The sequence below is a fragment of the Camelina sativa genome, chromosome 18 (genome assembly GCF_030686135.1).
Source record: "Camelina sativa cultivar CO46 ecotype springtype chromosome 18, ASM3068613v1".
Taxonomy (NCBI): Eukaryota; Viridiplantae; Streptophyta; class Magnoliopsida; order Brassicales; family Brassicaceae; genus Camelina; species Camelina sativa.
The window spans coordinates 16,528,407-16,540,722 of NC_141897.1; the positions used below are offsets into that span (position 1 = coordinate 16,528,407).

Sequence of the window (12,316 nt, forward strand, 5' to 3'; positions counted from 1 at the left end):
CTCCCTTCCACAGCCACATATCTCTCCAAAAACACCAAGAACAAGACAAAAGTCTCTCAAGAACACTCTCAAAGGCTCTCCAACACTTTCTCTCATTTTCTCTCTTTTTCTCTCTCAACGGCGACAAAACAAAACAACCTCAAACCCTTAATTTGTCGCTTCTCCTCTTATATACTTGGTTTAGGGATTTCCAATTGAACCAAACCGAACCAAACAGCAATTAAAACAAACCAATCGAAATTGGAAATGATGGTGTCGATCGACACACCCATGGTGTCGATCGACACTCATACCACAAATATAATTTCTGGTTCGCGGATGTTACAGACTGTCCAGTTAGGGCCTAAGGGTGACTGCAGTAGAGAGAAAGAGAGATATATGTCTATATATATTCAATGAAAAAGAGGAAATGTTATTGCAAAATCACCTTTTGTTTTTTTTTTCCTTGCAAAATCTTTACAATGGCAAACTTACAAGTACAACGGTATTTACGCTATCACCACCTAAAAACTCAAAAAAATGATCAGTCATCTAGGGTTGTAAACTTGCTTATGACAAATTTTAAAGGATGTCCAAATTTTAAGACCTATGTGGCCAACTTTAGCCAAAGCTAAAACTTGGATGTAAATATTTTTATTTTATTAATATTTTTTAAAATAAAATATTTTCTTTTTGTTGTAATTAAATTCTTCCTATTAAATATTTACACATGTCAAAATATTAGATTGATAACTTGATACATGTCAAAATCTTGTTAATGACTAACTTTCAAAACCTAACTTTATATAATAACATATGAGTTAGTACACTACTGCTACACCTAAAATATAAATACCTGATTAGTTGTCGAATAACTCTTGTACGTCTATGTATAAGCAGCATCTACTGAGTTCTTACTCTTGTCATTTTTGTATATATTTACCCATATTTTTACTTCTTTTACGTGTAGTTTTGGACTATGTTTTTTTATTTGTCATAAAATTGTTTTTGGACTATGTTAGATATATACAAGTATCTGATCATATATTTGCATACAAATAATGTTTATATTTATTTTGAACGTGGTCGAAACATTGTTGAGTCAGGCCTCAATGCCAATATAACATTCGTCACACATTTGTCTATCAAATTTTGTGAGTATGAACTAATTTCTTTTATAATTTTAAGTTAACCACATAATTTTGAAGTTTACATAAAACAAGAAAATTAAGACTTAGCTTTGAATATGGTCCAAACAATTTTTTTTTTTTTGCAATTATCATATTTAGTTTGAAAATCAATGAAAACTTAAATAATGAGTACGCATATATCATCAAATCACCATATCGTAGTTCGTAGATGTAGAAAGGAATACGTTAACAATTGAAACATATGAGATTATTGCGATGAGTTGTCGTCTTCTTGAATCGGACAGCGATAAGGAGACGAATACGAATGGCGAAACTTTTTTTTTTTTCGTTTAGTTAGTTTAGCTGTTTAGGAGAGGGAAGAAGAGAGGACAAATAGAAGCTTGCGTACCAAAAGCACGACACGTAAAGATTTGGAAGAAACGTATGGGGTAAATCAATCTCATCTTCACAAAATATGTTTTGGTATTATTATCTTATATGCCTTGTCGTATCATACGTGGCCATTTCATCGCTCCGTTCGTCAAAAGCCACAATAATAAACTCAAATAATCGTATAACATCTTACTAACCATAAAGTGGGTGTGGTTCGTTTCTCTTTTAAGGTTTTTGGTTTGAAATGATCCTCAACGGTCAGAGCCTCAGAGGGATATTTTTTCTTAGATTACCGTAATATTCTAGGCCGAAGTCCATAATCTTTTCGAATCGGTGATTAGACCATGTTTAATTATGTATTCTTTTTTTTTTTCGTTATTCGAACATGGGATATTTGTTTTTTTTTTTTTTTGAAAAGGAACAAGGAATATTTGTGTCGTTTGTTTGCTAGGTTATTCAGAATAACATTAGCCTCAACCAAAATTGTTCATTGTTTCTTGTATATATCAAATCTGATATTGTTTGTTGCATATTTTATCTGAAACCCGAAAGAGAAACCTCACAGAAGTTACGAATTAAGCGTGTGTGCTTATCATTTCTGACATCGTGAGTAAGAAAACAATATTTTTTCTTTTTGAATAAATCCTCATATTGTAATTAATATGTGTATCATTTTTGTATTAACTGGGTAGTGTTATGGGTAGATCCTCGTCCCAACAAAAAGGCTGTTTCAGAAAAAGCCTAAATAAACTTTTAGGGAAGGAGGGGTATTTTGGTATTTTCTGGGGACAAACTGATACAATTCCCTATAAATATGGGTGTACGGCCGTTTGTGAGAGGAGTTGCATAAAAAGGGAAAGAATATGGATAAAAAGTACAAGCTCTCTTCTCCAAAGTTAGAATTGACGAGCTCACAGTTCGCCTATTGTCTTTCACCCGTTGTTTTTAACTCGTCTTAGTTATGTTGTAATTCATCCTTTTGTGCCTCGGTATCGATCAATAAAAGAGAATTTCGACCTTCTTTTCATAAAACTAAAACATTCTAATTGTGATCGATTTGGACATCAATAGGTAAAGAAACTAGAAAGTAGTAGTTGAGAAATTTTTTAAAATATATGTGGTGCAACTCAGTAATTAAACTAATATTACAGCCGTATCCTAATTCAATTTGGGATATTATTAACAGAATATTTAAGTGCGATTCGATAATGAAAACAAATACTTTGGGTTAAATCCTAATTTCAACCATCTCCAAGTCCTATATAATAATGGTTTTATATGAAGGAGACAAAATAACTGGTTGTAAAAGATAAACCACATATTTTTCTTTCTTCTCCAATCTGGCAAATCTCTCACTCTCAAACACACCAAATCAAAACCTCCCTCTTCTTCTTCTTCTTCATCTTGCGAGTTGCACCGAAACAAACTCAAACAAAGAACAAATCATCCAAATTGGGTGAACAAAGAAGAGATGGAGAATGGAGGAGCAACGACGACGACGAGCACAATCACAATCAAAGGTATTCTGAGTTTGCTAATGGAAAGCATCTCAGAAGAAGAAGGAAAGAGAGTTATATCGCTTGGAATGGGAGACCCAACTCTGTACTCTTGTTTTCGTACAACGCAAGTCTCTCTTCAAGCTGTTTCAGATTCTCTGCTCTCTAACAAGTTCCATGGTTATGCTCCCACCGTCGGTCTTCCCCAATCCCGAAGGTTACTTTCGTCTTTTCACCATCTCTCTCTCTCTCTCTGTTTTTGTCTTTCTCTAATACTTGTGGTGCTGATGTTACTTAGGGTAGTAGGTAGGGATGTCAATTTCGGTTCGTTTAACTATAAACCGAATATAATTAACTGAACCAGAAATTGAACCGAATCTTAATTTTGGCTGATGTTATGAATTTTACAATTTCTTTTGTATTTTTTTTTTTTTTTGATAATTTCTTACAATTTCTGTAGAAATACCAACGTTTGTGGCGAAAAAAAAACTAAAACTTTTTGTTTATTAAAAACCAAAATAATAATGCAATATTTTGTTTATGAAAAATCAAATTAATAATGAAATTTGCTAGAAAATAGTTGCTACACTAATTTTCAATTTTTTTATTATTTAAAATTGCTTTATATTATTGGTTCAGTACTTCGGTTGGTTTTAAAACATTTTTTTTTTTTTTGGTGATAAAACAGAGCAATAGCAGAGTATCTATCACGTGATCTTCCATACAAACTGTCACAGGACGATGTGTTCATTACATCAGGTTGCACGCAAGCGATCGATGTAGCATTGGCTATGTTGGCTCGTCCTAGGGCTAATATTTTGCTACCAAGACCTGGTTTCCCAATCTATGAGCTCTGTGCTAAGTTTAGACACCTTGAGGTTCGTTACATCGATCTTATCCCAGAAAACGGATGGGAGATTGATCTTGACGCTGTTGAGTCTATTGCAGACGAAAACACGGTTGCTTTGGTTGTTATAAACCCTGGTAACCCTTGTGGGAATGTCTATAGTTACCACCATTTGATGAAGGTTGGTTTGAGATTTTGTATAACCAATGTTGTTGTTTCTTGTTTGAGATTTGATGTATACAACTTGTGTTTTATTTTTCATTTTTGTGTTGTAGATTGCGGAAACAGCGAAAAGGCTAGGGTTTCTTGTGATTGCTGATGAAGTTTATGGTCATCTTGCTTTTGGTAGCAAACCGTTTGTGCCAATGGGTGTGTTTGGATCTATTGTTCCAGTACTTACACTTGGCTCTTTATCAAAGAGATGGATAGTTCCTGGTTGGCGTCTCGGGTGGTTTGTGACCACTGATCCTTCTGGCTCGTTTAAAGACCCTAAGGTTCGTAATAGATAGCGTCAATCTTTTAAGAAATCGATGATGCAGAGAGGTTTATATACTTAATCTTGTTCGTTTTGGATCAGATCATCGAGCGGTTTAAAAAATACTTTGATATTCTTGGTGGACCAGCTACATTTATTCAGGTATGTACAGTATAAATATTACTTACATTTCAAAAGCAATCCCTATTAGTGATCTTGAGTAATTAATCTTGTTCTTGATTATGTTGTGCATCAGGCTGCGGTTCCCACGATTTTGGAACAGACGGATGAATCATTCTTCAAGAAAACATTGAACTCGTTGAAGAACTCTTCGGATATTTGTTGTGACTGGATCAAGGAGATTCCTTGCATTGATTCCTCTCATCGACCAGAAGGATCCATGGCAATGATGGTGAGGCAATATATAACGTTGTGACAAAAATGTTCACAAATTGTCACATATGTATGGTCTTAATTATATATTTGATTTGTCTACTTTGTTCAGGTGAAGCTGAATCTCTCCTTACTCGAAGATGTAAGCGATGATATCGACTTCTGTTTCAAGTTAGCTAGAGAAGAATCAGTCATCCTTCTTCCCGGTAAGGATATTATGAAATTACAATTTTTGAGAGTAGTCCTTTTTGTTTTTGATATATTACTTTGTGTGTGTGGATGGATGTGGCTAAACAGGGACTGCCGTGGGGCTGAAGAACTGGCTGAGGATAACGTTTGCGGCCGATGCAATTTCGATCGAAGAAGCTTTCAAAAGGATCAAATGTTTCTATCTCAGACATGCCAAGGCTCAAGATCCAACCTCATAGTTGAATTCTATGCAAGGTTAAAGTGTGCTTTAAAACACACAGATACATATATCGTATAGTGTTTATTTATTTATAAATTTTGATATAAAATTAGCTTTACTGTAATAACATCAACTCTTAAGTTTAAAAATATATACATATACATACTTGTTGAAAAGAAATAATTTATCAAACTTAATTATAGAGTAGTTTCGTGCAATATGGCCACTGGCCAGGTCTATTAACACATATTTGTAATTAGAATAGTTGAAGAATCAGACAAGGCCCAACATATTTGGTCATAATTTGTAAAAGATCGTTGTCTACGATACAAAACAAGGCGTATCTCAAAAAGGCTATAAAGTACTTAACGATTCTGATATGCTAAGGCCTAAGAAAGAACTCTAAAACAAGATGCATTGTCCCAAAGAGAACAAAAAAGTGTTCGTACTTTTATTTTAATAAACATTTTGGTTTGATGATAATGCTATTAAATTTAAGTAGGTACGATACGACCAGCCCACGTGAATACATGCATGTATTTGAGAAGAACACTTTTTAATCAGCTAACTTATTTTAATTAATTAATCTGAATAGTTATTTTCTCATAATAGTCCTAATTCATTATTTTAAATAGTACAGTGGGTCCTTCAGGAACAGTGAATTGGGCCTTTGATTCCCATATGACCCCCCTTCTACATAAACCCACTCCTCTATCTTGTGACTTGTGTTAATCTTTCTATCCATTTTGTACTAGTGACTATAATTTCGTTCTAAATATGCAAATGCATTGAGCGATTTCTCATTTTAAAATGAATTTCTTTTCTATCAATGCAATAGTAACTTGGACAACATAAGTTTATGTCTTTGTAACTTAGCTGTCAAGCTAAGATTAAAAACTCTACTAGCTATAAGTTAATATACATACTATAATTTATGTCAAGCTTATAACCCAAAAATTTAATCTTAGTAAATTTGTATCTTTACATAGGACGCTTCAATGTTTACATATGTGTCTGTACGTGTGAGTGTGTGTATATATATATGCATGCGTAGCCACAACGTTGGACATAGCACAACAAAGAATAACGAAAGATGGAGAATTCTCAGAGTCAGAGCAGAAACAAGAAAAAGAGGCTAACACAAGAGCAACTAAGACAACTGGAGAAATGCTTCACCGTGAACAAGAAACTCGAGCCAGATCTCAAGATTCAACTGTCGAACAAGCTAGGTCTACCTCAGAGACAAGTCGCAGTTTGGTTCCAAAACAAACGAGCCAGGTCCAAGACTCAGTCTCTCGAGCTCCAACACTGCACTCTTCAGTCCAAGCTCGAAGCAGCTCTCTCCGACAAGGCAAAGTTAGAGCATCAAGTGCAGTTTCTCCAAGATGAGTTGAAGAGATCGAGGAACCAGCTTGCTCTGTTCACAAATCATGATTCTCCTGTGTGTAATTCTAATCTAGGTTCTTGTGAAGAACGTCACGATGATGAAATAGTGGTCTTCGACGAGCTTTACGCTTGTTTTGTTAGCAATGGACATGGATCTTCATCAACCTCATGGGTTTGATTCTGTTTCAACACAGACAAGATTCCAATATATAGTCTTGTTTCTGTTTTTTTTTTTCCTTTGTTTGCTTTCATGCAGCCTGAATATAAAATTGCAATCTGTAATTGAAGTCATTGAGACATTCACTAATACAAAGAAAGGAGTTTTCTTCATTTCTTGTTATGGTTATAAAAATATAAGAAAATTTTGGGAACGGACCATATAAAATGCGCCTAGACTTGGAACCTCCTAGTAATTAAAAAAAAAAAAAAATTTGAATCAAGAATTGCAATTTTAGACAACTACTTGGTCTAGTTTCATATCGAGTCTTTTCACACTAGATTTTGTATCATGTACTAGATTCTGCAATGATTCTAGGAACTTATCGGTGTAACAGGTCAATAATCCAGGACTAAGCAGATGCTCCTTTAGTTTGGTATGAGATACGGTTTGTTTATTATAGAGACTATAATTTTTTTCTTTTTTTTTTTCTTTTTGGTTATAAAAACTTGTTCCAAAATTTACAAGAGCATTCTTATTAGAACATACTAGAAATTATTTCCTTGGCACTAAAGTAAAATAATTATAGAGACTAATACATATCTTGTTCATGAAAGTAAAATCGCATTCTTGCTTCTATAAAAAAAGACACGTTGAACAAAGACAAATCTATTACAATTTTGAAAAAGACAAAACAATAACAACACGACTTCATGGCTAATTTCCTTATTTGTGACAGCTGTTACGTTCTTTCTTTATAATGAATTTATTTCATTCTAGATTTGGATCGTTGACTAGATTCTGCAAAGTTTCAACAAACTCATCAGTGTAACCCGTTAATAATCCAGGACTAACCAAAATCTCCTTCATTTTGGCATGGTTCCTCCTCACTCGATTCCCTACTTCGCTATCTTTGTCCATCACCAAGGTGATCGCAACACTTAAGCTCTCCTTCGAGAACCATCCTGTTTCTTCTCTTTGCACTTCCACCGAAACCTCGAGTTCCTCAGTCATCAATCTCGTGTTAAGAACTTGATCACACAAATATGGAAGCAAGACTATTTGGCAATCGCTCACTAGAGACTCCCACATTGATCCAAACCCACAATGGTTCACAAAGCAGCCTACTGATGGATGAGCCAATATCAATGGTTGCTGCACCCATTCTCCCCAAACCACTCCACGATTCTTCACTCTCTCCTCAAACCCTTCCGGTAACGCTTCTTGGATTGTCACTGCGCCTTTTGGTGGTTTTACCGCTACAATAAACGGTAAACCAGTGAGCTCCATTCCTAAACAGAGTTCTTGGAACTGATCCTTCTCCAGATTGATTTGACTTCCCAATGCACAATATATTACCGAGCCGGGTTCGTACCGATTCAGCCAGTGACACCATCGATCTTCAAGTGCTTTACTGTTGTCTGGATCTGGAAGCATTGGACCTGTCAAAAGAACCTTCCTCTGGTACTGACTCTCGATATAGTCACAGAATTTACCTTCCACTTCTTTGCAAGTCCTAATCGAGATAAAATCACAATTCATAAGACCTGTTGTTATCCGGTGATAAAGCCTCTCGTAGAAGATGGAAAAAGTCAACAAGGCGTGAGCATCGTGCTCACAGTACAACACTTTTGACGAAGGATAACCAGGTGGAGGTACTCCTAATTTACCACCAGGGACAAGTTCATGAGCTATGGAGTTAGCCGATATCACAAAGTACATCACACTCTTGACTCTATGTTCTTTAGCCGTTTCCGCAACCCAATAAGCAAAATCGAAAAAGATCAGGTCAGGTCTCAAATCACGTACGGCAGCTTCGACTTGATCGCGTGTGAGATCCATGGCTGCGGTCAGAAACTTCCCTAACGAGATGGAGATATCCGAGGCGGTCTCGGCGCCAGCAGGGAGGCCATCAACATGAGGAATAGTAAGAGGGTGAAAGACGATGCTTTCTGGGAACAGATTGTGATGTTCCAACTGTTTCTGAGCTTTCTTAGGCAGCAAGAAAGTAACCCTATGACCATTCTCAGCTAACTTGTTGGCTAGATGTAAGTACGGAGTCATATGACCAAAAGCGAACCATGGAAACATGAAAGCGTGAAACTTTTTGCCCATTTTGCTTTCCTAAATTGCCGAAACAAGCAGAAGACAAAAAGAAATAAAGATTTCAAAGAGCGCCAAAAGAAGATTTTTTTTGTAGCGTTTCAGATGATAATTAAAGCAACTTTATTTTTTCTTGTTTTCTTGCTCGAAAATTTCTGCGATTGAGAATGTGCTTTGTGAAAGCGTGAATGGTGTTTTAGGTTTTTTTTATTACTGTGGGTTGGTGGCTTAGTTGGTGAAGTAGTGCCGTAGTTGTTACATGTGTTAAAATATACTTTGTCTTTATTAGAAAAGTCTGATCTTGATATTATTGTTTATATCTAAACATTATTGTAAAGTAAATCATGTAATGCCTCTTGAGAGAATACAATGTTGCATGTCAAGAAGTCAAAAAGTAATTGATGTCTAAGAGTATTATCTGCACCAGGTTAGCTTGGCTCTCTTTGATTCGAGTCCGTAAAAGCCCAAATATATGTTAATTTGAGCTCGAGCGCCTAAAAAGAACTTCATGAAACAAAGAACAAAAAATCCCCTAGACTCAAGGTCATGTTGTACTTTAATCTTTATCACTCCATCTTTCCCAATTCTCTTTGGATCTGATTACTTCTGTTCAGGAGTACTACCTTCGTCACTAGTAGATTCATCATCTTTATAAGCACCATATTTATAACAACAGTTTAGATAGACCCAAAATGTCAAGTTAGAAAATCTTTAGGCTTAATTTGTTTTGGGAAGATGAACTCCAAACTCTAATATGATATTATTGCAATCTCACGTTCCAACAAAGAAAGAAACAGTCTTGGTTACAAGGGTCAAGTAGCTAAAGAAACATATGCATTTGTTGATACTAAAAGGAGACTGAATGTTTTTCAGATCAATGCATCTTCGATCGGTCTACGACCTTGTTGATAGTAATCGAAGAAGGTCTTCTCAGACTTCTTAACCGCTTTGTACAACCTTGGTCTTGCCTCAGACACTAGCTCATATACAAGTTGAATCTCTTTGTCCTCATCAGCATTGCAAAACGTTGCCACAGATATCCTTTCCTTTTCTCTGTTAAGCACCACTCTATGAACCGGGCTCTTGTATATTCCATTGCTCATTATCTGAAAATGAACACACCAAACAATCTTCAACTATCATAGATGCATGTGTAAATATATTCTTATTCTTTTCATACTTGCATATAAAAGTGAATCATGATTAATTGATTGATTACCTCCATAGTATCTCCTACATTGATCATAATTGTATGAGGGAGTATTGAAGCTTTATACCACTTCCCATCTTTGAGAAACTGAAGTCCTTCGACATTTTTGTCCGGTATGAGAAGAGTAAAGGCCGAGCCATCAGAATGCGGTTTAAGCCCAAGAACCTTGTCCGGCCTCAGACATGGAGGGTACACGTTGAATCTTGTCTCCAACGTAGCATTTTTTCCATGCATCTCTAGAAAGCAGTTATCTTCTAACTCGAAAGATCTAGCCAATGCCTTGAAGAATTGCTCAACCACTAGCTGTTGCTTCATTGTGTATTCTTGTAAAGTTTCCCTGAAGAAACGCTAGTCAAAATCACCAAAATCTAAAGGAAAGCTGAGGTCCTATGCAAGGCCGGTCCAATAAAAATGGTAACCCGGTTTAAGAACATTTTGTCCTCCTATTTGATTTCTAAAATGTTTAAAACTGTATTAAATTGTCTCCTAAACACGAAATTCTTATTATTATAAAATAAAAATAACTTAAGTGGCTCTAAACTTTTTAAAAAAAAATATTGGTGTCGTTAAGATGATGCTTAACCCGCCTGTCTTCTAGACCGGCCCTGGTCCTATGGATTTTTACCTGAATCCGATTGGGATTTTAGGCCAGAACTTAAGCTGTCGTTGATCTTCAGGGTAAGTAATGAGGTACAAGCGGTCGACCCAATCAAGAACTTGATCATCCGACAGTATCATGTCGTTTCCATATCCTTGAAAACTACCAGTCTCTCTCGCGTACTTCTGTTTCTCTTCTGTCGGAAGCGCAAAGAACTGCTTCGTTAGGTCATAAATCTTGTTGAGTAACGCTTCTGTGATTCCATGATTCATCACCTGCTTCAACAAGATATCAAAATTTTCATGATTACTCTAGAAACATTTACGGAATCAGATGGCTCTGATCATGGCTTATAAGAGCGTTAGAAGTTTAAAACTAAAACCTGAACAACGCCCCATGTAGATAGCGCCGAGTGAAGTTTACTCAACTCTTCTCGACCGACATCATAAGAAGAGAGGAGAAGACTAAGATCGATGGTCGTGATTTCCATCTCCTGCGACGAACCGTTGAAAGGTTGATCACGTTCTCCATCGCCGGTGGGTGTGTAGAGATATCTTTCCGGTAGTCTTTCGCCGGCTGCAACAACCTCTTGGACAGTTTTGGGTTTTGGCTTCTCCATTTTTCGGAGGAGTTTTTGTTTGATGATCTTTTAGGAGAGAAACAAAATAACTTTTATAGTAAACGAAGACAATCTTGAATTCTTGACTTTTCACTATTTTTAATACGCAAGCAAAGTTGCCTAGGACAAAAATTGCCGTTTTGTAAATCTTAACATTATCTCCAAGCGAAAATTGGCAAACTAATAATTATCTTCTTTTTTTTTGGTTCAGAATGTTATTTTGGACAAGGTTTGAAGTAATAATTAAGAGAGGAAAAAAACTTCTAAAAATATACACTATGTCTGGGTTTAAAGTTTAGTTTTTTTTTTTTTTTACATAGGTAACTAAGTGTGGAACTATGCGAACTTTTCGCGTTACATTATCCGCTTTACCATTCTGAGAGCGTGGAACGTAGACCAAGGAAAAAGAAGTGAACTCCTCTTTATCCGCCTCTATGTCCTCCAAATAAGGCGTAAAAGTTGGCCACTCTGAAGGTGAAGACACCATCTTCACTAAGTCGGAGCAGTCGGTAAGAAAAATGACAGATTGGTTATCTGCCCCGATCATGCAGCGTATTGCCCAGACAAGGGCTTCAACCTCGACATGTAGCGGGAAGAGACTGCGACGGAGGTTGGCTGCACCCACAATAGGGAAAACACTCGAGGGCGACGTGCAAAACCATCCTCTGCCCGCATAAGCATCTAAAGCTTTCCAAGAACCATCTACAAAACAAGTATAACTCGAAAAAGCCCTAGGAATCCCGAAGACCCCACGTCCACCAGTTGTAGCCGCAGTGGGAATATCCGGGTCCAAAACCACATCATCAGTCTGAGCCAGAATCCATGCCTTCGCCTCATCCTCCGCTAGGCGCATAATGGCAAGGGGATTTGAATCCAAATTACTATAAACTTTATCATTGCGCGCTTTCCAGATATACCACAAAATCCAGGAAAAGAATTCATGTGATAGAACATCTGTAAATCTCCAAAAGAGAAAATCCATGTTTGTGAATACAAATGCCGAAGGAAAAATATCTTGGACCGTCGGAAACTGCGACAAAGCCCAAACCTGTCGAGCGGGGGAGCATTCGAAAAGGGTATGATTAATCGTCTCCTCTTGAAGACCACACAGGGCACATGTG

The 12,316-nt window shown here is 36.5% G+C and overlaps 5 protein-coding genes across 5 annotated transcripts; 2 read left to right on the forward strand and 3 right to left on the reverse strand.

Annotated features, from left to right (window-relative positions):
• Nucleotides 1-2,649: 2,649 nt before the first annotated feature.
• LOC104761425 (putative aminotransferase TAT2) lies at nt 2,650-5,302 on the forward strand. Its single transcript, XM_010484504.3, has 7 exons — nt 2,650-3,215; nt 3,687-4,026; nt 4,121-4,339; nt 4,423-4,482; nt 4,577-4,732; nt 4,826-4,919; nt 5,011-5,302. The coding sequence occupies exons 1-7, from the start codon at nt 2,974-2,976 to the stop codon at nt 5,139-5,141; spliced, it is 1,242 nt and encodes a 413-aa protein (XP_010482806.1). The 5' UTR covers nt 2,650-2,973; the 3' UTR covers nt 5,142-5,302.
• An 861-nt stretch (nt 5,303-6,163) lies between these two features.
• LOC104761426 (homeobox-leucine zipper protein ATHB-52) lies at nt 6,164-6,838 on the forward strand. Its single transcript, XM_010484505.2, has one exon. It carries the CDS (start codon nt 6,216-6,218, stop codon nt 6,684-6,686), a length of 471 nt encoding a protein of 156 aa, XP_010482807.1. The 5' UTR covers nt 6,164-6,215; the 3' UTR covers nt 6,687-6,838.
• A 434-nt stretch (nt 6,839-7,272) lies between these two features.
• On the reverse strand, nt 7,273-8,972 carry LOC104761427 (UDP-glycosyltransferase 79B9). The gene has a single exon (XM_010484506.3). The coding sequence runs from the start codon at nt 8,778-8,780 to the stop codon at nt 7,437-7,439; it is 1,344 nt and encodes a 447-aa protein (XP_010482808.1). The 5' UTR covers nt 8,781-8,972; the 3' UTR covers nt 7,273-7,436.
• Nucleotides 8,973-9,504: 532 nt separating this feature from the next.
• On the reverse strand, nt 9,505-11,271 carry LOC104761428 (protein LATERAL BRANCHING OXIDOREDUCTASE 1-like). Its single transcript, XM_010484507.3, has 4 exons — nt 10,959-11,271; nt 10,604-10,851; nt 9,988-10,315; nt 9,505-9,874 (listed from the first exon to the last, which is right to left on the reverse strand). Exons 1-4 carry the CDS (start codon nt 11,193-11,195, stop codon nt 9,638-9,640), a joined length of 1,050 nt encoding a protein of 349 aa, XP_010482809.2. The 5' UTR covers nt 11,196-11,271; the 3' UTR covers nt 9,505-9,637.
• Nucleotides 11,272-11,294: 23 nt separating this feature from the next.
• LOC147922982 (uncharacterized) lies at nt 11,295-12,048 on the reverse strand. The gene is made up of 2 exons (XM_087497859.1): nt 11,554-12,048; nt 11,295-11,315 (listed from the first exon to the last, which is right to left on the reverse strand). Exons 1-2 carry the CDS (start codon nt 12,046-12,048, stop codon nt 11,295-11,297), a joined length of 516 nt encoding a protein of 171 aa, XP_087353985.1.
• Between the last annotated feature and the right edge of the window lie 268 nt (nt 12,049-12,316).

Coding starts and splice junctions, on each gene's coding strand:
- LOC104761425 (XM_010484504.3), top strand. CDS start 2,974: ATGGAGAATGGAGGAGCAACGACGACGACGAGCACAATCACAATCAAA. Junction 4,027..4,120: donor GTTACCACCATTTGATGAAG/GTTGGTTTGAGA, acceptor TTTGTGTTGTAG/ATTGCGGAAACAGCGAAAAG. Junction 4,340..4,422: donor GCTCGTTTAAAGACCCTAAG/GTTCGTAATAGA, acceptor GTTTTGGATCAG/ATCATCGAGCGGTTTAAAAA.
- LOC104761426 (XM_010484505.2), top strand. CDS start 6,216: ATGGAGAATTCTCAGAGTCAGAGCAGAAACAAGAAAAAGAGGCTAACA.
- LOC104761427 (XM_010484506.3), bottom strand. CDS start 8,780: ATGGGCAAAAAGTTTCACGCTTTCATGTTTCCATGGTTCGCTTTTGGT.
- LOC104761428 (XM_010484507.3), bottom strand. CDS start 11,195: ATGGAGAAGCCAAAACCCAAAACTGTCCAAGAGGTTGTTGCAGCCGGC. Junction 10,852..10,958: donor CTACATGGGGCGTTGTTCAG/GTTTTAGTTTTA, acceptor TTGTTGAAGCAG/GTGATGAATCATGGAATCAC. Junction 10,316..10,603: donor AAAATCCCAATCGGATTCAG/GTAAAAATCCAT, acceptor GCGTTTCTTCAG/GGAAACTTTACAAGAATACA.
- LOC147922982 (XM_087497859.1), bottom strand. CDS start 12,048: ATGCGCCTAGCGGAGGATGAGGCGAAGGCATGGATTCTGGCTCAGACT. Junction 11,316..11,553: donor AGAATGGTAAAGCGGATAAT/GTAACGCGAAAA, acceptor TTTTTGTCCTAG/GCAACTTTGCTTGCGTATTA.